General features: G+C 45.7%; 1 protein-coding gene across 3 annotated transcripts; it reads left to right on the top strand.

Moving 5' to 3' along the window:
* On the top strand, positions 1-26,950 carry MCFD2 (multiple coagulation factor deficiency 2, ER cargo receptor complex subunit). Of its 3 annotated transcripts, none has more exons than XM_090281257.1 (4): positions 1-63; positions 24,062-24,222; positions 24,959-25,118; positions 26,569-26,950. In XM_090281257.1, exons 2-4 carry the CDS (start codon positions 24,074-24,076, stop codon positions 26,698-26,700), a joined length of 441 nt encoding a protein of 146 aa, XP_090137383.1. In that variant the 5' UTR covers positions 1-63; positions 24,062-24,073; the 3' UTR covers positions 26,701-26,950. The 3 variants fall into 3 exon arrangements, with proteins under 3 accessions (XP_090137383.1, XP_090137384.1, XP_090137382.1); XM_090281256.1 differs by lacking the exon at positions 1-63 and adding an exon at positions 18,306-18,362; XM_090281258.1 differs by lacking the exons at positions 1-63; positions 24,062-24,222 and adding an exon at positions 18,304-18,362.

Below are 26,950 nucleotides of genomic sequence, written 5' to 3'. Positions count from 1 at the left end.
ACCAGAGCTTAAAAATCACCAGAAGAGGTTTTCTCTGTGTGGAAGGAGGCTTACCTTAAAGAGGTAAGTGTAGTTTGGGGTATCTGGCTGGCCGGGAGGGAAGGAGAGTGGGTCAGGGAGAGAGATGGGGCAGCAGGAGATGGAGGAGCATAGGACTGTTACAGAAAAGCACTTGGGGTTCTACTGCCCACTGCCCAGTAGGCAAACCTCAGAGGCAGAGGTTTGGTGAGAAAGGAAAGTGGTCATTTATTCAAAAGCTACATAATTTTGGAAGAGTGGCAGGCTTCTGCCTTACAGCCCATTCCCTTAAAAACCCTCAAAGAAAAACAACCCTGCCACCCTCTGCCATACCAGACCAGTCCTAGGCTGTGCCCAGAGTTCCTTCTCCCATTTAAAAATGCTGTCCCTTGGGAAACGCACGCGGCCCCAGCATGATCATCCAGGCAGCTTAGCTGGTTCTCAGTCACAGTCTGGCTTCAGGCATCTTTTGGAGTCCGTGTGTGCCAGTGGCCTATTCGCTGCATGCTGCCCCTTTCTTGCCCTTTCTTTCCACACGCTGCCTGCTAGCCCAGCACCTGTGCCCTGTCCCTCTGGCCACAGTCTTGCCAGTGCGTCCATGTGCCTGTACGGTGCAGTACAGCGCCAGTCGCCCAGGACTCTGCCAGACCACGCGGCATCTCCAGGGCCCGCTGGCCCGGGAATGCTCCCCAGACCCAGTGAGCGAGAGGAAACGTCAAGGCGAGTTCCCGGGCGCCCTCCATTTAAAAGTTCGGGCGCCAAATCCCATGCATGGCGGAAGCAAAGAAACTCCCAGCCATTCCAGGCTGGTGTCCATCACACTCATCCACTTGTGCAGGTTATCTGCCCCTCCTTTGGCCGCCATGTTAACCTCCACAGTATACATGTATTGTGACTTTTTCAGCCCGTATGTATTTGGAAGCTTCCTCCTGCTGTACCATGAGCCCTGCTGGTTTGTTTATCCTTAACCCGGGGTATGGAAATCTATCACGTGCCACCTGCAATTTCAGTCCAACAGCTGCTGGTACTTCCCGATTTGCTTCTGGGTTCCCTTCCCTCTGCCCAGCGATCTGGCCAGATGCCCCCAGTAACAGGACGGGGAGAGAGGATAGTTGGTTTGAGTTGTGATTTGAGGGAATGTACAAGACAGATAGTTTTAAGTTCACTTTTTTTTTTTTTGCCTTCGCTAAGGAATCTGTTAAGGAAGCAATTTTGAAATCACGCTTCTTTTGGATGCTTCCTCAGCTAATAAAAAAAAATCATTGGATGTTAGAGATTGTGTTCCCTTTTCATCTTAGGCATTTCTCAAGTGAATAACTTTCTTCATATCAAAAGCTCCTTGTAGTGGCCACTGTAATTCTAAATTATCCTTGGTGAATTGATGCTATTTAGAAAGATAAGTGCACAAATTTGGCCCACAGCATCAATACATGTAAGAAGCAGAAGTTGGTCCCCAGGATGTCATGGACTGAGGTTTATACTGAGTCTGGGAATGGTCAGCTGAGAGTTATGTATGCCTCTTGTGGCTCAGGCCCCCTCCCCCCAACTTCACAGGTAGACCTTATCCAACCACAATTCTGATGAATTTATAGTTCCCAGCAGATGGAGGGTATGGGGAGATCTCTGCTGAATCAAACTCTCAGAGATGAAACAAGTCTGAGGTAAGTTCTCACAAGGTGTTGTTAGTGGCCAGGGACAAGCTTTGTCCCTGGGACAGCTTAGGAATGGATTTATTGGCACTCACCTGTCCTCTTCACTATAAAGTTTCCTCTTCTAGATGCGTAACAACAAATAACCAGGATGGACACTGACAAGTAGTAGCCTTGTTAATAACAAGGCAGATATCCACTAAGGAGGAAAGACTTTCAGATAATCAAAGGATTCCTATAAGGTGTTCTTTATTGCTAGGAGACAAAACAGACCGGACGTTTGGGGAAATCAATAAGAAGAACAATTAAAAAAAGAATTTGGAACTCGGGCCTAAAGCAGCAGGCCTTTCATCCCTCACTGGTGTGGTCTGAAAGACCTGTAGGAGCAAACTGTTTCTGGGTCAGAGGTCTTGTACCACAGTGGTGAGGAAGTCTCAAGTGGATCTCAATGGGCTTCAGTAATTAAAGACTGGCCCCCTGAAAATATTGGGGAAACAACTTTGTGATAATGCAAAGCTGAGTTTGTTCCCATCACACAGAGGGAGAGCAGTACTCTGTATAACCATAATAGCATCTAGAATAGGGGGACAAGGTTGGGAAATTTATGAGGTGTTGGGATCTGTTTTAAGGTGGCTCTTCCAATGATGGGGCTTGTTTAGAACTGAGCAAGAATCATGAACAATAGTTGAGGATTGTTGGGCAGGGCAATAGTTGACTGTTGAGGGCTTTTGGGTGAGGGTTTTGATGCAAGGTTTTTAAAATGTCTTAAAGAATAAAGATGTGATCTATTGAAAAGTTGCAAAATCCATTTCAATGGTTTTTTTCTTGAAATTTCTGCAAAAAATACAAGCTAGTTACAACTTGCCTCATCCTGGGCAAGAGTTTCCTGCAATAGTAAATTCATGTTAGTGTCAATAGTAAATTGTTCAGGTATAGATGGTTTTGGTTCTTCTTGTGTACAGACTCAAAAATGTATTATGTATGTTACTACAATATCTCCTTGCTCCTATCAGATCACTTTCATTTATACTGGTGTCACGTGGCCACAGATAGGAGGCCACCCAGAGGTGGAGATGGCCCGATGGGATGTGTTTCCCACCTTCTGCTGCAGCCTCCTCTTTCATACTATTGTATTTGCCATTTGCGGTCCTCTAGAGCCTTGTGTTCCCAACAGGAGCCCTAAAAATCCTGAATTTGAATATGAATTAAACCTTTATTCAAAGTCAACAGTCTTTTCATCCACTCTTATCACCAGCGTATGTGATGTAGAGCAGAAAGGCGAACTGCTTTCCCAAACTTCTGTAGTCACATGGCCCACAGTCCTTACATTCCTGTGATCTTGGAGCTGCAGCCCCCTGCCTGACGCTGAGCCTGGGGCTGCGCAGTCCACTGGAGGACTGCAGTGCCTTCTGCTCCGCCCCAGGCCCACACTCCTCCTGTGCACGGTACCCAGCAGTTCTGCAGATGTTGTCTATGTCCCTCACAGTGAGCAGGTGTAGGTAATAGTGCTTCTGAGAGGCCCGTCTGGATGAGGCTTTCCAAACTACTCAGAACATCTGAGGAAAGGTTCTGATTATGAAGGCTTAAGGGTATGTGAGATACGGAGCAAGTTTACATGGATGTTGCGAGAAAAATAAAACAGACTATGCAATAGTGTTTTACCATAAAGTCTCTGCTTAAACTTGGACGGGAAAGGGTTGCTTATTAAAATCTTAGCAATTCTGGTAATAAACTTCTAGGATAGCATCTCAAATGGACCTGCTTTATCCTCCTTGTGCCCTACTCTATCTCCCAGAGCCAGTGGATGAGCCATCAGTCAGTGAAGAGAGGTTCATATAAACATTCTGGATGGTTCTTTGGTTACATAATCCTTCCAGAAGGATTATTTTCTATCATTCAAACCTTCACCCTTTTCTGAAAAAGAATGCTCTGTCAAAAAAAGTCCCTTTTAATTCTAATGTGTTCCTTTTCTCATGTTCTGGGCGGTTGTTGAGTGCGCCATAGACCCTGGGAACACATATCCTAATCACTTACAAAGAGTAAATGAGTCAATTGCTGACTTAAACAGAGGGTTTGAACTAATACTTGGAGTAAACACTGTGGCTGGGAAAACTCCAGAATGAGTAACTACCTCTCTTCATGCAGTGCCTACATTGCTAAAAAATGCTGTGTCAATTGAAGTTTTGTAAATTAAACCTTACTAGAAAGGCAGAAAAGATCATCATAGAAAATGCCCTCTGTAAGAAGAGACTCCCTTAATGTGAACAGCCAGACTGTAACCTACAGATTATTGTGTTTGTTTAGCTAATGGCCTCTATATAACCCAGTCTCATGACTGAACGCTTGGGTGCTCCTGCTCAACACTCACCTACTCGGTGAAGCCTTCCCCGGCCACCCAGGTCTTATCATTCATGTTCTTTCATCTCTGCACCCAATTTTAACATCGTCTGTGTCCTACAGTTCAGCTCTTGTTAATACTCAATTTCTGCTGTGCTTTTTTTTTTTTAAAGAGGTATAATACTCAATACATTTAAAAATGCTTCTCTTGCTGCTTCCCTTTTTTTCTATATTTCTATCATTGCAATCTTCAGTATGTTTATCGTCGTCGGCAGCCGTCCGTCTCGAGAGACGATGGCGTAGCTTCTTGAGAGTCTATCTGCACCGCCGAGAATGGCTGTGCAGTCCGATTCGGGAGTGACAATCCCTGCCGCACTTGTTACAGGTGAAGGCAGATGGCTGTTGTTGCTGCTGTTGACGCTGCTTCCGCCTCGATCTTTTCTGGACCGCCTCCTCGTTGCGCGCAGCCTCCGCGCGTGACGTACCTTGCCTGACCGCGAGCCTCCAGGCTAGGCGGTCGTCTGCTTGAACTTCCCATGTGTTGAGATTGATGGAGCATTGTGTCATGTCCTTTTTGCAGATGTCTTTGAACCGCAGTTTTGGGCGCCCTGTCATCCTCTTGCCTTCTGCTAGCTCGCCGTAGAGGAGGTCTTTGGGGATACGGCCTGCATCCATTCTTTTGACATGGCCGAGCCACCTGAGGCGTCTCTCGCTAAGAACTGCATGCAAACTGCTCATATTGGCTCGCTTCAGCACCTCGGTGTTGGGGACCTTATCCTGCCAGGCGACATGCAGGACGCGTCGCAGGCACCTCATGTGGAAGCTGTTGAGTTTCCTTTCGTGCCTTGCATAGGTGGTCCACGTCTCGCTGCCATAGAGGAGAGTGCTGAGTACACAGGCTTGGTAGATGCGCAGTCTGGTTTTCTCAGTGAGGCTGGAATTATTCCACGCTCGCCGATTCAGTCTGGCCATAACTGTGGCTGCCCTGGCGATTCTCCGGTTGACCTCCAAGTCGACTGACAGAGAGCTTGAGATGGTGGACCCGAGGTAAGTGAAGTCGTTGACAACCTCCAGGGTGTATCCGTCGATGGTGATGCATGGGGGAGTCCCCGTGCCTTGAGCCATAACATTCGTCTTCGTCAGGCTGATGGCTAGTCCGAACTCCTTGCATGCGTGGGAAAGGCAAGTGACTAGCTGCTGGAGTCCCTCTTCGGAGTGTGATGTCAAAGCTGCGTCGTCGGCGAAGAGCATCTCACGGATGAGCACCTCTTTGACTTTGGTCTTGGCTCGTAGACGGGCCAGGTTGTAGAGCTTGCCATCGGATCTGGTGTGAATGAAGACACCCTCGCTGCAGTCCTTAAAGGCGTATTGGAGGAGCATGGAGAAGAAGATTCCGAACAGCGTAGGCGCGAGGACGCAGCCCTGCTTTACTCCGCTGCTGACTGGGAAGGCCTCAGAGGTTGCGCCGTTGTAGGACACCGTGCTGTGCATGTTGTCGTGAAAGGACATGACCACAGCAAGCAGATGTGGTGGACAGCCAATCTTCCGTAGCAAGCTGAAGAGTCCGCTTCGACTGACCAGATCAAACGCCTTCGTGAGGTCAATAAAGGCGAGGTAGAGTGGTTTATGCTGCTCGTGACACTTCTCCTGCAGCTGGCGTAGGGAGAAGATCATGTCCACTGTTGATCGGCCAGCTCTGAAGCCACACTGGGACTCTGGGTAGACGCGGGAAGCAAGGGTCTGCAGGCGGGCAAGAGCGACCCGGGCGAATACTTTGCCGACGACGCTGAGGAGAGAGATGCCCCGGTAGTTGTTGCAGTCGCTGCGGTCTCCTTTGTTCTTGTACATGGTGATAATGTTGGCGTCTCTCATATCCTGGGGGATGTAACCCTCCTTCCAGCAGAGACAGAGTAGATGGTGGAGCGGCTGTAGCAGGACTGGTTTCCCGCTCTTTAGGATTTCTGGAGGGATTCCGTCGCTTCCTGGTGCTTTCCCGCAAGCGAGGCGGTCGATGGCTTTGCTGAGCTCTGCCGCAGTAGGTGGGGTATCTAGCTCCTCCATGACTGGTAGGTCTGGGATGGCGTTAAGAGCAGTGTCTGTTACGGTGTTCTTCGTTGCGTACAGCTCGAGGTAGTGCTCGGTCCACCGCCGCATTTGCTGTTCCTGGTCAGTGATGACCTCACCTGTCTTGGACTTAAGGGGGGCGATCTTGGAGGGGATTGGGCCTGTTGCCTTCTTGATACCCTCATACATTCCTCGTGCGTTGCCTATATCGGCGACTTCCTGAATGCTTCTGCACAGGTTTAGCCAATAGGTGTTGGCACAGTGGCGGGCGGTCTTCTGGACTTTGTTCCTGGCAGCCCGTAGAGCTTGAAGTGTACTGGGAGTGGGCGTGACCTTGTAAGCCAGTAGGGCCTTCCTCTTAGCCTCGATCACGGGTTCCATTTCTTCCCAGTGAGCCTCGTACCAGTCAGCGTTCTTCCGCTCTTTCTTCCCGTAAGCAATAATGGCGGAGTTGTATATGGCGTCGCGGAGACGTGGCCAATTGGATTCGATAATGTCATCTGCCGCCACTCCCTCGCCGAGTGCATCTTCCATCTTGTTGATGAATTGCTGGGTCTTAACTGGGTTGCTGGCACAACTGGTGTTGATGCGTGGGCGACCCTTCATCTTGGAGTGGTGCAACCTCTTCGGCATTATGCGCACCTTGCTTACCACGAGGGCATGGTCCGTGTCGCAGTCTGCACTGTGGTAGCTGCGGGTGAGGAGGGTGCTGCCAATATCTGTTCTTCTGGTGATGACGAGGTCAAGCTGGTGCCAATGGCGGGAGCGGGGGTGCCTCCATGACACCTGGTGGATCTCTTTGCAGTTGAAGAATGTGTTTGTCACGCACAGGCCGTGGTGACACGAAAGCTCAAGCAGTCGCTGACCATTCTCATTGATCTTTCCTCTCCCAAAGTTTCCAAGGCAGGTGGGCCAGGCCATGTGGTCGGCTCCTACTCTTGCGTTGAAGTCTCCAAGGAGATAGAGAGCGTTACTTCTGGGAATCTTGGATAACGCTTCGTCCAGTGCATGGTAGAACTGTTCTTTCTCTTCGGTGGTGGCGCAGAGGGTTGGGGCATACGCGCTAAGAATGCTGACTGGGCCGCAAGTTGTTGACAATCGGAGGGTAAGTAATCTCTCTGTGCCTCCTGTGGGTGGCTCTATGGAGTTAACAAGCGTGTTCTTCACAGCGAACCCAACACCGTGCTGTCTTGGTTGGTCCGGAGACTTCCCTTGCCAGTAGAAGGTGTAGTTGGTTTCTCTGATAGTTCCGTTGTCGGCCAACCGGGTCTCCTGTAGAGCCGCAATGTCGATGTTTAGTCGTGCCAGTTCCCTATCGATGACAGCGGTTTTCCTGGCACCCTTGATCCACGGAAGGTCTGCAGTAAGTCCGGGGCACATGGTCCTGATGTTCCAGCTAGCGAGGCGAAGAGCCGGAGGCTTCTTTCTTGTTGTTTGCTTGGAATTAACTGGTGCGGGTGTTTTGTGGCCCACTTTTCGAGAGGCGCCTCTCTGATCCCCACGCACCCAGTGGGGCAGGCGAGCCATGGCGAGACGGTAGCTGTCCAGTGAGGTGCGATGACCTCTCCCACCGTCAGAGGAGACCCCTGGCGCTCGTTTCCTTCGCCAATCGGATGAGCTTATAACCGGTATCTGTCTCCTCCCGTGTTGAGTCGACATCTTGCGATGACGCTGGAGTGTCCTCTCAAGTGAAACTGAAGCTACAGAGCCTGGGCAGGGTGATATGGAGGGTCTGCTGTTGCCCATGCAGCAGACCCCCCCTCTCTTCGCAGCTGAAGGGTCCAAGGGAAAGACAAAGTCAATACAGCTTGGCTTCAGGTGCGCCGCAGGAGTTGCCGGTGTTGACTACAATGTCAAACCGCCTTAGGGACTCCGGCTCCGGATTTTCTGTCGGGGTTTACTCCCTTAGCCTTTCCCCTGAAGAGGTATGCCGCAAGGCAGCGGAGGTTTTTTGGAGTCAGAGTTTTCCTTCTCTGATTTTAGAGATGTCCTTCCTCTTTCCTCCTTTACAGTCTTGAGGGCAGCATTTACAGGCTAAAATAGAAAACTGGCAGTGTAACCTTCTAAGCAGATACTACCAATACCCTGCTTGGGTATACTCACCCAACAATAAACATCTCTTAAATGTCCTCCAAGTGCCATGCCTCGAATTAGTAAATGGCAGTGCAATGGCAGCCAAACATTTGGATCAGTTTCACTAAGTAAACCACCAACACAAGTAGGTTTTTAAAACAATAGAATAGTGTCTCATTTTATTAAAAATAATAACTATTTTTAAGCAACTTACCAGCAACACTGAATAAAAACCTGGCTGTGTTTCCCACTGTTTCAACTGCTCCTCAGCTGGCTTTAACACAGCAGTATCCTGACTGGTGGCCTGAGTTAAGACTTGAAGAACAACAGTGCTGGCACTATTGAGATCCATGGAAACCAATTGGCTCAGTCCGAATAGCCCGGCTCTCCAGCTTCCACTGTCCAACACGAAGTGGCGTCGGTTGGTCCCGCGCCCCACGCTTGCAAGTCCACGCGCCGCCGCCCACTGATGCCGAAAGCGGCTTCTAGGAACGCGCCATGTTCTGAGTCGCAGCTCTAAACGATGCGGACGCTAGAATATCGCGTCACAGACATCCACAGCAATAAAAAAGATCAAAATACTGATACACAAAACAACACAAATGAATCTCAAAAAGCATTACGCTAAGTGAAAGAAGCAAAGCATAAAAGTCTACATGAAGTTCTAGAAAATGCAAAATTATAGAGACAGAAAGTAGATCGCTGGTTGCCTTGGGCTATGGGGCTAGAGGAAAGGATGATACAACAAGACACAGGATAATTTTTAGGGAGATGGAAATGCTTTAATCTTGATTCAATAGTAGTTATGCTACCGAAAAGCAATTTGGGGTCCTGCTGCCTGCCGCCACCCTCTAGGCAAAATTCCAGAAGCAAAGGTTTGGTGATAAAGAAAGTCTATCCAGTCACAGCTTCAATTACTTAAGCCTATCAATTAAGGCTAAACTCTAACACCTGGGCCCTGCTATCATTTCCCCCTGTTTTAATCACCTTATTTCTATAGGGCTAGTTACAAACTAAAACAGCATAAAATACAAAAACTACACAACTTTGGAAGAATGACAGGCTTCTGCCTCATAGCCTGTTCCCTCTAGAACACCCAAAGAATAAACCAGGGACCCTCTGCCAGGCCAGCCCAATCCTTTAGAAAAATAGGAAGCCCCACACTTTGTTCTTCCACAGAGACACGAACTTAACAATATACTGTCTAAAAACGCTTTAAGAGAACTCCAGAAACCAGTTAAAAAGTCATAATATCCCAGGAAAGTGCAAAGCCAAAACCAGCTACATTAAAATGGTTAAAAAAATTATTTCACCCATGAGAGCCCCTCCCCTAAGCCAGCACAGAAACAACCTTAAAGAAATGAAGACCTAATAATTATGAGACAAAAATAAAAACGACCATCTTAAATAAGTTCAATGAACTTCGAGAGAAAACAGACAACTAAGGAAAATCAGGAAAATGATGCGTGAACAAAATGAAAATATCTTAAAAAACAGAACTTCAGGAATTGAAGAATATAATAATTCAATTAAAATAACACAATATCACATGTTGAAATATCTGTTGACATCACCCAGTGAACAACTGTGTCTTTCCAGCGATTAGGACTTTGCTAAACAAAAAATACCTCTAAGTGCATAACAATAAATTATATTAGGAATTCCATCAGTGTTTCATCATTTTGGGTGCCAAAAAAATGTGGCTGTTACTTTCTCTGGGTGAGGTGGCATTCTGCTGACATACCTGCTACTTCACCAGATAAGAAATGAGATGCAGGAAATGTATCACAGCAATAGAATGAGGGGGAAAAATTACATGGTGTTACTTGATATTTTTATAGCTTTTGTTTTTCTTGAAAATAATTCAAAACATAATGAAATTTGGGACTCTGGAAGATTTCAGTTCTTGGTGGTGTGGGAAGGTGAGGTGTGACTTAAAGGAAGTACCTGGAAGTGATGTAACTGCTTACCTCAGTCCCCACCTAGAAGCCTGGATCATCCCTGCTTCCCAGTTTCATATTTTACAAGCCTATAGATTTTTCTCCTAGGTTGTGGGCTCAATCCCTGGTTGAGAGATGTATGGGAGGCAGCCAATTGATATCTCTCTCTCTCTCTCCTCTCTCTCTTTCCCCCTTCTTCTCTCTCTGGAAATATGGATGGTCTTTTTTTCGGGCGCCTCAGGTGAATGGGTTCCAAGTTTTTAATGTTTCTTTGAAGTCTTCCTCTAGCATCATGTCCTAGGAGTAGTTCCGGTGGCAGACTACTCCGTCTTGATGACTTGTAATCATTTTGAGCTGACTGCAGCTTGTTCTTCGTTCTGGAATACAAATTGCTGTCATCAACTGCCATTGCAAGATCAGGGACACTTAACAAAAATCTGCAAAGCCAAAGCCAGCAGCTCCCAGAGCCATCTCCACCCAGGTTCAGACGTCCTCATGCAAAAGCATGAGGACGTCTGAACCTGGGTGGAGTATGTTTATAATAATAAGAATTTCAGGTATAGGTCTATAGGTCAACAGGTGTCACTGTGAAAAATAAAATTCTTAAATCTTACCATTCTTTTTAAATTTATTAACTAATTCATTCACTCATCCACCCCTTCATTTATTGTTTTTAAAACTGTTAGATGTTGGATCAAGAAGAGAAAACAATTATTAATGTTACTTAGAGAAGAATAGATTGTAATGGTGGGAATTTGGGGGAAGGCAGAGAAAAGTCACCTTATAGGTGACCTAATCAAGTTAATTTATTCTGAGCAGGCATCTGTCAACATTTTACTAAAAAAACAAGTACAGTGCCCTGAACTGACTTGTACTTTAAAAAAAAAACAAAAAACTGAAAACTGAATAGAAGCAGCTCAGATCTCTAAATGCCAATTCATGGAAGGATCAATTAGTTCAATGTCCAAGGTACCCCCAATTTGCCAAATGTGCAATTTACCAGAAACTTAGAGTACTCTTGAAAATAACCAATGACTATTAAGGTATTTTAAAATGAATATCATGTGGAATACTTTTATTCAAGATATTCTTCCAGATATTATTCTCTAATATTCTAATTCAAAACATTCATATTTAATATAGTCTAGAATATGTTTTTCTTAATGAATATGTTGCATGAATCTATTTACTTCTGTTTCTTTCAGAACATCTTGAAATGATGGTAAAATAAGTCAAGCTTTCTATTAATTGGAAAGCTAAGCTCATAAGAAAGTAAGGAAAATTCTCAGTGGTCAGAAAATTAAGGGGGAGCTAAGTTGGGGGATGGGAGAGGAAGTGTTGGATGAGCTGATATTAAGGCTTCCCTGGGGTTTACTGGTCTCAGAACCCAAAGACTTTGAGATTTAATGGACACACATCAACAGGAGAAGAGCAGTTGGATTAATAAGAATAAGGAGATAGACTTGATACTTTCACAAAAAATTGGAATTCTCAAAGGGTTATACCTTTAGTGACAGTATGAACCAGAAAATCTGCAGAGATGTGCAATGAAACAGTAAAGCTCTATCTCTTGGTCTAGCATCTTGACAGGGGAAAGAACAATTTCCCTGAGAATTTATAACTAGAGCCTGCCCGTATTCAGGTCCAGAGTTCAGCCTTATGCTACCTATAGAAACCCAGAATGCACAAGTTGAAAAATTAACCTAAGATAGTTAGTAAGCAGATAATAAAATCTCTTTGAAGGGACCTACCCTCCACCTGGAACACACAGGATTCCCATAGACAAAGCCCCACTAAAGATGAACTCATCATCCAAAATTATAAAATGTAGGAGGAAATAGTCACTGCAGGTAAGAGTTGAGAAATTCTGAGAGAGTGGTACAGACCTGGGCTAACATCATAGCATCAGCCCAGCATGAACATTCTATAGTTAAAATCTCCTAGTCATCAGAAGAATCTGTCAGTAACTGAAATTGCTTTCCTATGCTTACCCTAGCTAGCCTGTTCAAGAGCACACTCCACACACTAGACTGTAAGTCCATTAGCCTCTCACCCACCCAAATATCGAATTAAAAATATCCCCAAACTTACCGTCCTCAGAGTGTCTTTAGTTTTTTTCTTCTCTTTTACAAATTTCTTTTTGTTGGCAACAGTCTAAGGACTAGTCTCTTTAAAATAAGTGAGTGTATCACTTGCATGCAGATAAATAAATGTCTGAGTTATGCTTTTACTGAGTCAAAAAGAGTAGACACACAGCCCAATAGACCACAATAACTAAGGGTAATAGAATGATCAGACTATTTTTAAAAGCATGCTTAAAATATTTAGACTTATCCCTAAATATTTTATGTTTTTGGTTGCTATTGTAATGGTATTTAAAATTTTTTGTTTCCCACGTGTTCATTATTAACATATAGAAATATATGGTCCCTTCTGGGGTTATCCTGAGCTTCTTAGGCCCTGGGCAATGCATCTTACTTAGATTCAAGATTTAAGGTCCCCTTAAAAATGGGGAAGGAACATAACTGTGAAAGGGCATACATGTTCTAAGGCAGGTCCTTGTCAGGCAGGTCAACTTTAGCAAAGAGTGCGTATGAAAATGGAAGACCTGCAAAGTAATCTCTGAAGCTACCCATGCCTAGACACCCCTTGGAATGTCTCCATGTACCCTCTGTATGAATGGTGACAGATCATCATGATGGAAATGGCAAACGCAATGTAAGATAGGCTGGTTGGCTAGTTTTGATGGTTTAAAACATAAGAGAGCTTTTTTTTTTTTTTTTTAGCATATTTTATTGATTATGCTATTGCAGTTGTCCCAATTTTTTTCCTTTGCTTCCCTCTGCCCAGTACCCACTTTCCCTCCAGCAGTCCCCTTCTTAGTTCATGTCCATGGGTCATGCCTGTATGTTCTTTGGCTTCTTCCTTTCCTATACTATTCTTAACATTCCCTTGTCTATTTTGTACCAACCAATTATGCTTTTTAACCCCTGCACCATTTCCCCATTTCTCCCTCTTCCCCCTTCCAGCTGATAACTCTCCAAATGACCCCCATACCTATGATTCTGTTCCTGTTTTGGTTGTTTGTTTAGTTTGTTTTTGTTTTTATTTTTAGATTCTGTTGTTGATAGTTCTGAGTTTGTTGTCATTTTAATGTTCATAGTTTTGATCTTCTTTTTTTTCTTAAGTAAGTTCCTTTAACATTTCATATAATAATGGCTTGATGATGATGAACTCCTTTAGCTTTACCTTGTCTGGGAAGCACTTTATCTGCCCTTCCACTCTAAATGATAGCTTTGCTGGATAGAGTAATCTTGGTTGTACGTCCTTGCTTTTCATCACTTTGAATACTTCTTGCCAGTCCCTCCTTGCCTGCAAAGTTTCTTTTGAGAAATCAGCTGATAGTCTTACAGGTGCCTCTTTGTAGATAAACTCTCTTCTTTTCTCTTGCTGCTTTTAAGATTCTCTCTTTATCTTTAACCTTTGACATTAATTATGATGTGCCTTGGTGTGGTCTTTTTTGGGTCTAGCTTATTTGGGATTCTGTTCTTCCTGGGCTTCTATGTCTATTTCCTTTGCCAATTTTGAGAAGTTTTCCTTCATTATTTTTTCAAATGAGTTTTCTATTTCTTGCTCTTCCTCTTCTTCTGGTACACCTATGATGCATATTTGGTACATTTAAAGTTGTCCCAGAGTTTCCTAAACTGCTCCTTGTTTTTTTTCAATTCTTGTTTTTTCATTCTGTACTGGCTGTTTATTCCTTATGTTCCAAATCATTGATTTGAACCCCAGCTTCCTTCCCTTCACATTGGTTTTGTGTGGATTTTCCTTCCTTTCACTTAGCATAGCCTTCATTTCTTCCCTTATACATCTGTCATACTTGTTTGTCAAGTCTGTGAGCATCATTATCACCAGTGTTTTGAACTCTTTGTCTACTAGTTTGGCTATCTCCTCATCTGTTAGGTTAGCTATCTCCTTGTCACTTAGTTCTCCCACTGGAACCTTGACCTGTTCCCTCTTTTGGACTATACTTCTCTGCCTCCTCAACTTGACCACCTCCTGTGTTTGCTTCTGCGTCTCAAGGTTAGAGGTGTTGCATATGTTACATAGTAAGGGGCGGAGCCTTAGGTATTCATCAGTGCAGGGCAACCTGTTTCACCATGTTGTGGTGCTTTATGTGGGAGATGGATCTGAGAGGCAACAATGCCACTTACTCAGTACTCGCCCCTTTTCCAGGCACTTCTCCCACTTCCCATTGGGACTGATGCCCCTTTAACTGTTGCCCTAGTTGCAGTTCTCAGAGTGGGTGGGTTTGTGGATGTTCTTGGACCATGGGGGCCTCTAAATAAATGGACTCTGCTTAGAGACCAGCAGTTTCTTCTGCTGCCCCAACCCCCACTGGTTTTCACAGTCAGAAGCAATGAGGCTTTATTTTGTCCAGCGCTGGAGCCATGAGCTGCATGGCCTAGTCTGGGTCTGGGACCCTCCTGAATTTTATAATGTGTGACTGTGCTTTCTGCCAGCTGGCCACAGCCATGGCCTTGCTGCCACTGCCGCAGCCACCACTGCCACATCGTGTCCTTTCCTTCCCAGCTCTTCCCCCCCTACCTGTCTGTGTGAGTATTGCTTCCTCATATCTTTGTTTGTTGGACTTCCATGCAGTTCAATTTTCTTGTAGTTCTGGTTGTTCTTAGTTTTGAGATAGTTGTATTTCTTCTTATTGTTGTGGGGGTGGTGAAGTGTGTTTACCTATGTCTCCATCTTGGCCAGAAGTCCTGGATGTGTCAGAGAGAACTTTAAAATAATAAATTTAAAAAATCACCAACTCAGAATTTAAAATTCTTTGCTCAAACCACAATCAGAGCCTCTAAAATGTAAAAAAAAAACACAAAAACAAAAAAAAACAAACTCTTCTCTTAGAGCTGTTGAACATAAGCAGCTAAAATCTAGATGCCGTGTCTGATACTGTGGAAACCTATATTATTACAATGTAAGATGTATTTACAAAGAAACCATATCTCTTATGAGAAAGTTTTGGCATGGACCAAGAACATATGGAACTTTAGGAATTAGAATAGGGGAATCTTGGTGGATTTCAATTCATCTGAGTACCTGGAATTCTTAAAACTGAGAATCTCCCTTGCCAGTAGAAGCAGCTCCTTCTTTCCATCCTCTCATCCCTTGCTGGTGTCCTCTACTAGCTTAGCCAGCAGAAAGCCAGGTGACTGGGGAGGCTAGGAAATGCAACCCACGGGGGGTCAGAACACTGTGGGGGAAGAGTGAGGAATGGCTCTGAAATCCAGTAGTCCCAGGACAGGACACCCCTCTCTTTCCCCATGTGCTACTAATGTCTGGAGTCCTGCCATGGCCTCCCTTTGTCAGGTAGATCTGCTCTGCATCCTCCTCACCCCAATCACCAGGTCTCATCTGGTTGCTTTGCTCTCACACTTGGTCTCCTTGGAGGGCTTGGGAATTCTTGCCTCCTTTTGCTGAACCATGCTGCAGTGGAGGGACTCCTTCAGGATGCTCTTAGGCCCATCTTCCCAGTCATCACCCTCAGTATTGCATTTCCATTATTCAGGTCCCATATTGGGGCACATGGGACTTGGAAAACACCCAAGGAAACTGGGGTCTCTACCCTGGCTCAAATGCAACCCAAGTCATGAGCCCTTGAACCAGCTTGGGATCATTTTTAAGGGGATTCTGCCCAAAAGAGTGTCTGCTGGAGTGCCAGGGGAACCAGATATTGAGAGAGAGAGCCAGAAGCCTGTCAAAAGAGGTGCTGCCCATGTGAAGGGAACTGCAGTGAAGGCTCCAGCAGGGGAATACAGGAAAGCACAGTGAGTGAATCAGCATTAAACGTCAGTGAGGTGGGGGTAGAAGAGCCAACTTATCGTACCAGTTGAGTAAGAACTTCCGTATTCCTCAAACCATTCTCCAATCCATCCCCTGACTCAACCCTAGCAAGAGGGGGAAGAGTTGGTGATTGAGAGAAAGGAACTTGTTTTTTTATTAGGCAACTTTCTGTTCTACTTTTTTCCCCTGATATGTCCATATATAATTTAGATACAAAAACTTTTCAAATTAAAATTCAAAAAATGTACATTAATTATTGTATACAGTCCACTAGTTATGCAGACTGTACCATTATAAATGAAGAATCTCCAATTTCAATGGAGCCTTCAGCTCAGGCCAGAAGGTCTTCTGACTCCCCTAGGCAGCTTGCTTTCTCAGTTACACAATGAAGATTTCAAATTTTGACTCACTCAATCTCCCTGCCCCTCCCCCAATTATGGCAGTCTCAGAAAGTTGTCATGCTTCCCAAATTTCAGGCTAACCCCCCCACCTCTGGGCTTTGTATCTATTCTCTCCTGCCTCCTCAATAATCTTATTCTTTCAATTTTGTCCACTCTACTGTTTCTTGAATCTCGTTTTTGCCGGGTCTTTCCCAGAAGGATTTAAAACATATACAAGGCCCTCTACCTTAAAGACAACCCTTTCTGCCTCCTGTGTCCCCCTCTAGCTACTTCCTGTCCTTTCACAGCGAGTGCTTGAAAGACTTGAGTATACTAGTTGCACCCACTGTTTACCTACCAGCCACTCATCACCCACTGCAATTTAGCTGCTGTTCAATATTGCACATAAACTGTTCTCTGAGCCTGCAGTGACCTCACATTGATAAATTCAGTTCACATTTGAGTCCACATCTTGTTTGACTTCTTTGTCACTCAGGAATGCTTTGGACTATAAGTAACTGGCTTAGAGTGACTTAAACAAATAATTCTCCCTGCATAACAGGATAACCGGAGGTAAGCAGTTGCTGGTGCTGATTCAGCACCCTCACAGCACTGGAGTAGCCTTTCTGAAATTCTCCTGCTTCCGTTCATGGTTGAGGATGACTCTGAAGTGGTGTCCTGAAGAACTTTAGTAATTAGTTCATGTATGTTATGAGATGAAAAAGGTTGAAAATAGCTGTCCTAGTAACATAGGAGGTATGCAAGAAATGTTACTGAATTATTGAACAAATAAGCAAATGGAAGAATAGATGGATGGCAGATGCAGGGCTGGAAAACAAATTACATCAAACCAACTCAAACTTCAGAGTAAGCAAATAAGAGTGGGTCTTGGATTACTAGGGTTTCTTCAGGAACTTCAGAGTCCTGGGACTTTTCTCTGGGATAGGACTGACAGATTTCAACTAAGATGAAGGTGAGAAGGAATGAGTCACTGTCCATGGCAGTTGCGTTGGCCAACTTTCAAGGCACCGATCTGCTAAAGCCGATTGCAGGAGGGGTTCTGGGACCATCTGCTTACTTAACCACTTTCTTTCCCTGTCTCCCTTTCTGGACCCAGGCTCATATGAAAAGTGATTATGTATCTTTATGGAGACAAATGGGAGAAAAAAAATTTTTAATGAGTTTCACGTTCATTTACTCATCTGGTCAATAGGTATTCACTGAATGACAGGCTTGTATGGAGGGAAAGGTATAAATAAGAGATTTATGGAGGGCTTATGTATTTGTTTCTTTTGTTTATGGGTCTTTTTATTTTTAATGCTTGTCTTCTATTGAGATAGCAGCTGATTTCACGAACTGCACACGGAAGGTGGTGTTTGAACTGGGCCACCCATAAAGTCTCGGTGGGACCCCTATATGAGTGAATAGGTATTGGCGGCTATGGCTCTTGTGGAGTGGAGAAAGTAGAGTCTGGAAGAAGGCCCCTTTTGGAAACGCAGGATTCAAGGCCGGCTCTAGCATCTTTTAGCCCTTTCATTAAGAAGGGAATTAGGATTCCTATCATCTATCTTTCTTCCCAATTTGCAGTTAGAGGAACTGCTGTAAAAGTGGAGATGGAGGCAGAGCTGGAAGCTGGCTTTGGCCTCCTCCCCACTCCGTTTTCACCACTCTACCTCACACGCGGGACTACGTTCCTGGGAGTTTCCGAAGTTGCCTAGTAACCTTCCGGGCCTCTGGTGTTCGCGTCAATCACGCCAGGCTCTAGCCGAGCGTTGCCTTTGGAAACAGTAATGAGAACTCCCTCTGCCCCGCCCTCTGGAGCCCGTTACACGTGGAATTGCCCCAGCCGAGCCGTACACACAGCTGGGCGGTGGGCAGGGGCGGCGCTTCGTGGCGCCAATAGGCGGGCAGAAGGGAGCGCGCTTGCGCAGGGCAGGTCTGGGGGCGGGTCGGGACAGGGGAAAAGTGTTGCGAAGACGGGGGCTGGCGAGGCTCACGCTGGAACGCTTGGCGTCTGGAAAAACGGGAAGTTGCGGGCAGCGAAGGTGAGTGAACTCGGGAACAGCCCAGGTGTGGGCCACGGCTTGTGAGTCCCCTGACTGGACCCTGGGGGAGGAGGTTCGTGAGGAGGTGTGCAGTGGTCCGCAACAGGGCGGAATCCCAGTGTCCATCTGGGGTCTCGTGGCCTCAGGCTCAGGGTGAGAGGCCTGAGCGGCCTAGGTGTGGGTCTCCGCCCTCGAGCCGCCTCGGGAAGCTTAGCGGACTACAAGCAGAGTCTCTCGGGGCCGAAGATGCTGGGGCCTTTGAAGGCAGATGGGCCTGGCCGGGCGATCGATCTCTTCCCTCTTGAAGGACCGGCCGTGGGGCGTGACTCAGTCTGCTGTTGGTATCCCCCTCCCCCCATCTTCCACCCCCATGGAGGAGACAACAAACTGGTCCTGTCTGGTCGGGCGGGCTTGGCTTGGCTGTCCCGGGAGAGGGGGAAGGCGAGGTAAGCTGATTTCCTCTTGTATTTCCTATCCGGGCACGGACACCGTCGTCCACCCAGGGCCCAAGCCCGAACCTCGCGTAGTTCTCACCTCCTGTGCTCCTTTACCACCCATATGGAATCCATCACAAATCTCTCTTGGGAACGGCCACCTTTACACTCCCAGCCTCCGCTCTAACTAGTTCAGGTCACCATCACCTCTCTCCTGGACTACCCCAGTAGACTCCTGATGATCCTCTGTATTTCTTGTTGATTCTCTGTAGTTTGTTCTGTACTGGACAGCCAGAGTGAGGGTCTTAAAGCACAGATCTGATCACATCACCCTTTCCTTTCCGACCCCTTTCCGTGAATTCCCAGTGCTCTTCCTAGCCATCCAACAAGGGCTTGCAAGCCCCTTCATGCCCTGTTGTCTTTTTACTCTTAACTCATCAGTCTCCACTATAGCGTGTCTTCAACCATATTGAACTTGGTCGTGGGTTGGACCAAGTTCTCTCTAGGTTTAGGTTTCTGTTACATCAGGTTCCCTCTGCTTCTGGTGCTATTCTTTGGTTGAAAAAAATTCTAATCCCTAATGAATTACTTCAGGTGTGGATTGTGTGTCTTACTGGTCCATAGGTTGTCATCTGTGTGAGTGGAGTTTGTCTCAGTCACAGTCCTAACCTTATACCTTATGCAGCACCAGGCTGTTAGTGAAGAGTATGCCATGCCCTGGCAGGTGTGGCTCGGTTGGAGCATTGTTCCAACCCAGGGTTGAGGGTTCGAGTCCCAGTCCAGGCACCTCTGGGAGGCAACCAGTCAGTGTTTCTCTCTCACATTGATGTTTCTCTCCCTTTCTCTCTTTCTCTAAAAGCAATGAAAAAAAATATCCTCAGGTAAGGATTAAAAAAAATAGATAAATAAAGAGTATGTTCATTAAATGTATAAATGAAGCATGGCAGCTCCTGGGCTCCCTAAGTGAACAAATTTCTCTGCTCTTTCAGAATCTATTCTGAACCCCCAACCCCTGTAGATGTTCCTTTGGCCTAGGAACTTGCTTATTTTCTCGTCTTCAGTTAAGGCCCATGGAAGTTTTAAATGGGGAGGTACCGATCAGAGTTGTTCTTTGGCTTTGACTCTATGTGCAGGACGTCTGGATGTTGGTGAGTGTGGCTGCTTTGAGTTTGAATTCTTAACCGAGGCCCCTTCGTGTGAGAAATGCTGCTAACAGCTGCTGTGGTGTTTATGGGAGAAAGGCTGGCTCCAAACTATTCCTTACTAAAAGGACAAACTATATAATGGGAGGGATGGGTGGGCCAGGCCAAATCACTGGTGAGAGGGCTCCAGAGGAGAGTTATTTTTCCAGCTTAGGCCACATCTTTATGATAGGGAACAACATACCTAGAGCCAGGAGCCACTGCCCTGATTCAGATGTGGAGGTCTGCCATCTGTAGGGCAGCTCAGCACTCTGTGATGAATTTAGTAGGGTGTGGAAGAGACAGAGAAGATAGGTTCCCAGCCCTCAGAGAGGGAGGAGGAGAGAGAAAAGCAAAAGAAGAAAACTCTGTGACAGTATCTTAAGGCCAAATGAGTGTAAGAGGCTGCAGACTGAGGTCAAGAGGAGGGAACTATTGATCTTGGCTGGAAGAACCCAGGGATGATATTTGAAGTGGGCCTGGAAGGAAGAGGGAGGACAGACAGGTGGAACCAGTGGGAGCAAATGCTCTGGCTGGAAGAGGACGCTGCGGCAGTGAGGGGAACTGTCACAGCCCCAGCGCTGCAGGGGGCTTGCTGCTGCCGGTGGGCCAGTGCTTTGCTCCCAGGACTGAGGCTTCTTGTTTAAGATGTCTCAAAGTGTGGGTTGTATTCTGAAGTCTCTTTCAGAAATCTCTCCTTTGGCTTTTTCTCTAACCTAGCCTTTACATTTTCTCAAAGAAGGCCAGTGAGGTCAGGAACTCCTGGGGTTGATCTGCCTGGCTGTTTGCTCATGGCCTTGGGCTAAGTGGTTGGGGTGTGGGTGATGCAATTTGATCAGCAGGCTGAAGGGAATTTCTTATGTTTCTTTTTGAATGTGACAATTTAAAGTGTTGGTGGCAGTCAAATTCCCTGTTTTCATTGCAGCTCTTACAGTGAGAGTTTCTCCTCTGTGTTCATAGATTTGGTTTCCATTGTGTTCTAATACAGACATACCCCAGAGATGTTACGAGTTTGGTTCCTGACCACCACAATAAAGCAGATTTTGCAATCAAGTGAGTCATGTGAATTGTTTGGTTTCTCAGTGATATAATACACTAAACTGGTACTCTCTTAAGTGTGCAAAGTGCAAAAACATGTCTAAGAAACTGTGTACATTCCTTAATTATAAATACTTCATTGCTTAAAAATGCTAAACATCATTTGAGTCTTCAGGGAGTCTTAATCTTTGTGCTGATTGAGGGTCTTGCTCTGTGTTGATGAAAACGCCATAAAGTGAAACCCATTACAACAAGGTATGCCTGTAGTTAGAAACCTGCAACAGCAAACCAAGATGGGACAGGTTCAGTATCAATGGTTCTTGGCCTTTGTTCTGCCTCCCTTGAAGAAGGAATCATTTGGGCCCACAGGTACTATACTACTAATCACTTGGTTACTTTTTGGTGTTCTTTGAATAGTACCAGCCCCCCACTCCAACTTAATATACTAAGTTTCCGGCCATGTACTTATAGGAAATGGTGCCATGGGTTTAGTGATCAATCAGCTCAACTGTCTGATAGATATCTCAAAAAAAAGTTTTATGCTGTTACATTGACATCAAAACTTGGCATCAGGTATGTGTAAGTGGGACCCCCACTTCCCCCAAGGACCATGGCACACAATCTGAGGACTGTCAACCTCTGTGCCTGGCACCATGTCTGATGCTAGGAGTGTGGTTGCAGTCCCCACCCTCACAGAGCCCATTCCGGTGAGGGGCACAGGCAACAGTCATGTGTGTTCAAGGTCACGTTCACAGCTGTTGTCAGCAATGGGCAGGCCCTTCTGATGGAAAGCGCTCTGGAGCATATGGAAAGAACACCTCAGTCAGACTTGGAATTAAAGGCTTGTTGGAGAAAGAGGCCCCTAACGCGTGTATGGGTGTCTGAAGGGCTTGGGAGGAACTGGCTTCTCTCTGATCCCTCTTGTCCCAGAACTCGAACAGGCTGTTCTGTTTGGCCTGTGCAGTCACTGCTGAGTAACTTGAAACCTTGTTTTCTGGTACCAGGCACAGTGGCGGTGGCCTCATCAGGGTCTGGATACTTTTATTTGGTAAAATTGGAAATGTGGTTTCTGTTTCTGAATTACTTTCTAGAGTTGAGAATTGGGAGCCCCTTTTTAAATCCCAGTCATATAATATTGGAACAAAAGTATGAGATAAGTTACATTAACTACATAATTGTAAATTAAACACGTCTATAGAAGAAATTTTAGAAGCAGTAGAAAAGTGAAGAAAAATCAGAAGTCCTAATCTCATGACTCAAAAGATAATCTTTGATTTTAGTTGTTCTCTGGGTGAAATACACATACATTCTTTCTTTTTTTACAAAAGTGAATTATTCTTTACAGATTTCTTCAGCCTATTCTTTTTTTGTTTGATATATATATATATTGAACATCTTTTCCCATTTTTAATTTTCACAGATTGCATTATGATATCCCTCTTCAGTAGTAGTACTAGGTGTTGCTTTTTCACCTTAAAAGTTACAGACCCTGGTGACTATTGTCCCCTTAGGGAGGGGGCCATGGGATGTTATACTGCTGATAGGCAGTGAGTTTGGGAAATTTTCCTAAACATTTGTAAGGGTGGAATTTTCTAGGGCCTACCTTTTAGGATGGGTGAGGGGGCTGCAACACGTGTACTTTTCAGCCCAGGTACAGGGAGTAGAAATGGCACGGCTTCAGAGCTGAACTCTGGGTGCAGCTGTGTCAGGGCTGCAGTTGGCCCCTTAGAAATCATGGCCCTTGTTATCCAGTGGAATCTGCACTGCTGCCTCTTGCGCAGTGGATCTGTAAGTCAGGGCTTTTCTCTGTGTTGGTATGCAGGTCTCCTGGCTGTGCTGCCCGTTCCTTTTTGAGGTCAGTTCATAAGCCCCAGAAGGGACCAGGACTTTCAGTTTAGCAAACAGTTAGGAAAGCCCTGCCTGAGCTTGGAGGGGCAATACTAATGGGAACAAAGCACCCCAACCTCATCAGGGAGCTTGCTCTGTCGCTGACTGTGTCTTCCTGTTGTTGACCACAGTTCCAGGTCTAGCCAAACCTGGGAGTATTGGATGGAATTCTAATTTCTATGCTCCTCTCCTTTCCCATGCTCTTCCATGGTATTTAAGTTACTGGCCTCTGTCACAGGCCTATAAATGAGGGAGGCAGGGTGTAATGTAATTTTCTCTATGACGGCCTTGAACTGACCCACGTCATTCCTTCCCGCAACTATCTGTGACTGCCTTGAACTGACCCACATCATTCCTTCCCTCAATTATCTATGACAGCCTTGAACTGACCCACGTCATTCCTTCCCTCAACTACCTTTGCTGTTCTAAATACCTTCCCTGCGGCGCTGCCAGATCAGCCACTCTGAAAATAAGCTCTGATCTCATCTTCCACTCAGGAATCCTCAGTGGCTCTGCGTGAGCCTCAGGAAACTTCAGTCCCCCTGGCTTACCAGGCAAAGCCATGTTCAGTGCTGCTTGGTCATCCTTTGCAGCCTGTTCACTGTTCTGCCTGCCTCACAGCCTCTGGTTTCCAGACCAACTAAACCATTTGAGTTTCTTTCCCACTTGTCTGCACCTGCCCCTCTGCTCACGCCATTCCCTTCGTCCTTCAGGCCACAGCACACTCATCCTTCCAGGCCCAGCTGAAGTGTCCCGTGTCCATCAGCCTTCTCTGATGTTCCCTCACCCAGAGGAAATTTCTTTCTCTGAACTCGCAGGGGGTTTATCTGTCTTTAGTACAGTTCACTTTCCACCTTTATTAGTTGCTCTCGGTAAGCTTCTTGTAGGCAGGACTAATCTTCACATCCCTTTAAGCTGTCAGTGGGTTGTGTGGCATTCTGAAGGTGCTTCAGGAAATGTCCTGGACTTGCCAGTTTACGTGACAGGGACCTAGAGTCTAGTGGTCTAGTGGCAGAGCTGGGCTTCGAGCCAGATTAACATATCCTCTTACCCCACCTTGCTCCTTCATCAGGTTCCTGAGGAGCACACTCTGTTGAGTCTTGAAAGAACTCTAGCTCTGGTGTGCCCACCTTCATCTTCTGTGTTCCCCACCTCCCAGGTACCGGTGACCATGAGATCTCTGCGGCTGCTCAGAACCCCCTTCCTATGTGCTCTGCTCTGGGCCCTTTGTGCCCCAGGTGCCAGGGCCGAGGAGCCCAGGGCCGGCTCCTCCCATCCCGGCAACGTGGGCCTGGATAAGAACACAGTGCACGACCAAGAGTACGTATTCAGCCAGGTCTGTGGGCCAGGGGTCTCCCCGTCCTCTGCGGCTGCAGCCAGCTTCCACGGTGCCCTCCGTCTTTTTTCCTTCTAGGTGAATGGCTCGGCATTTTTCGAGGGTGATATTTATTCCTTACTTCCACCTGTAAGTCAGGTATTCCTTTTTTCGTCATCATATCACCAGTGGAGGATCTTGAAGCCCAGATGGGATACATGACTTTCCTGAATTCATTCAGTCTCTCACTACAGACGGGCAGATACACACGCATGCATACATGCAGTAGTAGTGGTGGAATCCAGAATGGAGCTAAGGTTTCTTGACTCTGACAAGACCGTTTTCTTTTTTTATTGGCATATCTCAACATTGAATCATTTATTGCAACTTTTGTCTTGGGCCAGTTAGCCTCACACATTATACTCTGTTATCCTTGAATTGCTTAAATCAATGTTTTTTAATTGATAGCCTCAAAAATATTACAGCAATATTCTAGTAATAAAAAGGAAAAACACCCATAATCTGGCCAGCATCATAGATGCCGTGTTTGATTTTATTCCCTGTTCCTTTCATGGCCTTGCCTGTATCTGCCATCCTTGACTGTGGTCTGCCACTGTATCTGTTTGTTTTTGTGCTACGGATGGATTTTAAGATCTTGAACTTTTAATTAAGAGTCCTTAAGCTTTTGGATTGATCCCACTGTCCCTGCCAAGTGGTCTGAGTCTAACTGTTGGTTTCTAGGCATATCATGGAACATCTAGAAGGTGTCATCAACAAACCAGAGGCAGAGATGTCCCCACAAGAACTGCAGCTCCATTATTTTAAAATGCATGATTATGACGGCAATAATTTGCTTGACGGCCTAGAACTCTCCACAGCCATCACTCATGTCCATAAGGAGGTAGGTCAGGCAGTTGTGCACTGGGCAGCGGCCCAGAAAGGCCTCCCTTTGGTACTTCAGTCCCCAGTCTTGATGACCTGTGCTGTCCTTGTGCAGCAGTGTTACTGATTCTCCTTTTTCTGCTCACCACTCTGTTCTGTCTCTTTTCCTATTAAGTGGCCCTTCTTGCAAAGGGTGACCTGTTGAGGCAGAAGCCCTAGGCCCTTGTATCTTTAACAAGTGCTGTAAGCATTTCTACTGCACACCAGAGTTTGAAAACCAGTGCCCAAAAGATAGACCATGTTCAAAATGCAGAGCAGGAGAGAAGTTATTTTACTTGAGAAGAATGGGGAATCGGTACCAAGGGACAGGGAGACTCAGCAATAATTGAAGGTTTGCATATTGCTGCAAACAAAGCCATTTACAAAGCACTTTCAAGTAGGTTAGAGATCTCACTTGATCTTTGCAACAGCCTGTGAGTAGACAGGGGTAGGTGTTGTTATTACCTGATTTTAGAAGGGAGGAAACTGAAATTGAGATCTTATGTCTTTAGGCTTAATGCCCGACCTGCCCTGCCACACTGCAATGTAGAGAGAGAGGAGGAGAGGCAGAGTTGGCGAGGTGGATGCGATCACATTGGCTGCCCAGGAGAGGAGGTTTGGGTTTACTGTGAAGGCAGTGGGGAGGGCTCACAGCTCTGTACAGGAGAACAGCATGACTAGAGCAGTGTTTCGGGATGATCTTTGCTTGGGAGGCCTACTGATAGATGTGAGGAGAGTCTGGCATCAGGGAGAACAGATTCAGTGTCCTGGCAGGTGAGGGTGGTGGTGGCAACAGGAGAAGAACGGGTGAACATGGGAGAGGTGCCAAAGGAAGAATCGACACAGGATGCTAACAGCATTGGCTTAGCACTCAGCACAGTGAGCCTCTGGAATAGGAGACATACCTTCCCCTCAAATATCCTAACAGGTTCTACTGGTTGGCAGTGCCTTCCTTCCTCCTCTTGTTCTGACTCCAGGGTATAGTCCAGAGTGGATTGCTTCTTACTTTATCAGGGCAGATTGTTCCCAGAGCTGCCCCTTGGGAGGGCCTGGGCTGTGAGCTTTTATCTAGGGTGGGTTTGTGGGTCATGGAATCCATGAAATGCATAATTTTCTGTAAGCCAGATCTATCTTTCTACAATGAACGTATGTGACTTTTATAGATAGAAAAGGATGGAAAGTAATTTTTAAAATAAATAAGCAAGGGCCAACTTTGATTTTATCTTTCTTTTAACTGGCAAATATAATTTCTAAATTGGATCATTATAAACTGACTATATCAGATATATGGTTTGTGGATTCCTACAAGTAGAAGTGACCACATACTCACTGAAGGAGTTTTTGGACATGTATGAGCGTGGACCTTTTGGAACTTAGCTAAGCACTTCCAGTAAAATGTGCCAACTCATTGTCTAATTTGAATTTTGTAGGGAGGAAATGAACAAGCACCTCCAATGAGCGAAGAGGAACTGATTAACTTAATAGACGGTGTGTTAAGAGACGATGACAAGAACAATGATGGATACATCGACTATGCTGAATTTGCAAAATCACTACAGTAGATATTTGACCATCTAGTTGCTATGCAAATGTGACCCATTATAATGTGATCAAAGACCTTCCATAATGCAGAATAACTCATTTCCAACTACTGTCAAAGTATTTTGGTAAAAACATGTAGCAAATGTTACACTGGCATGAGAAAGAGAAGTCAAGAGAAATGAAAGGGAAGCAAAGTGGGACATGCTGTAGTCCCCAAGTACTGTTAAGTCTCCTTTGAGCAAGGGCTTGATTAAAGAATCTTTTTAAGAA

The sequence above is a fragment of the Furipterus horrens genome, unplaced genomic scaffold (genome assembly GCF_987537825.1).
Source record: "Furipterus horrens unplaced genomic scaffold, mFurHor1.1.pri manual_scaffold_6, whole genome shotgun sequence".
Lineage (NCBI taxonomy): Eukaryota > Metazoa > Chordata > Mammalia > Chiroptera > Furipteridae > Furipterus > Furipterus horrens.
The sequence above is the reverse complement of the archived record's forward strand: the minus strand, read 5'-3'. Positions and strand labels throughout refer to the sequence as shown.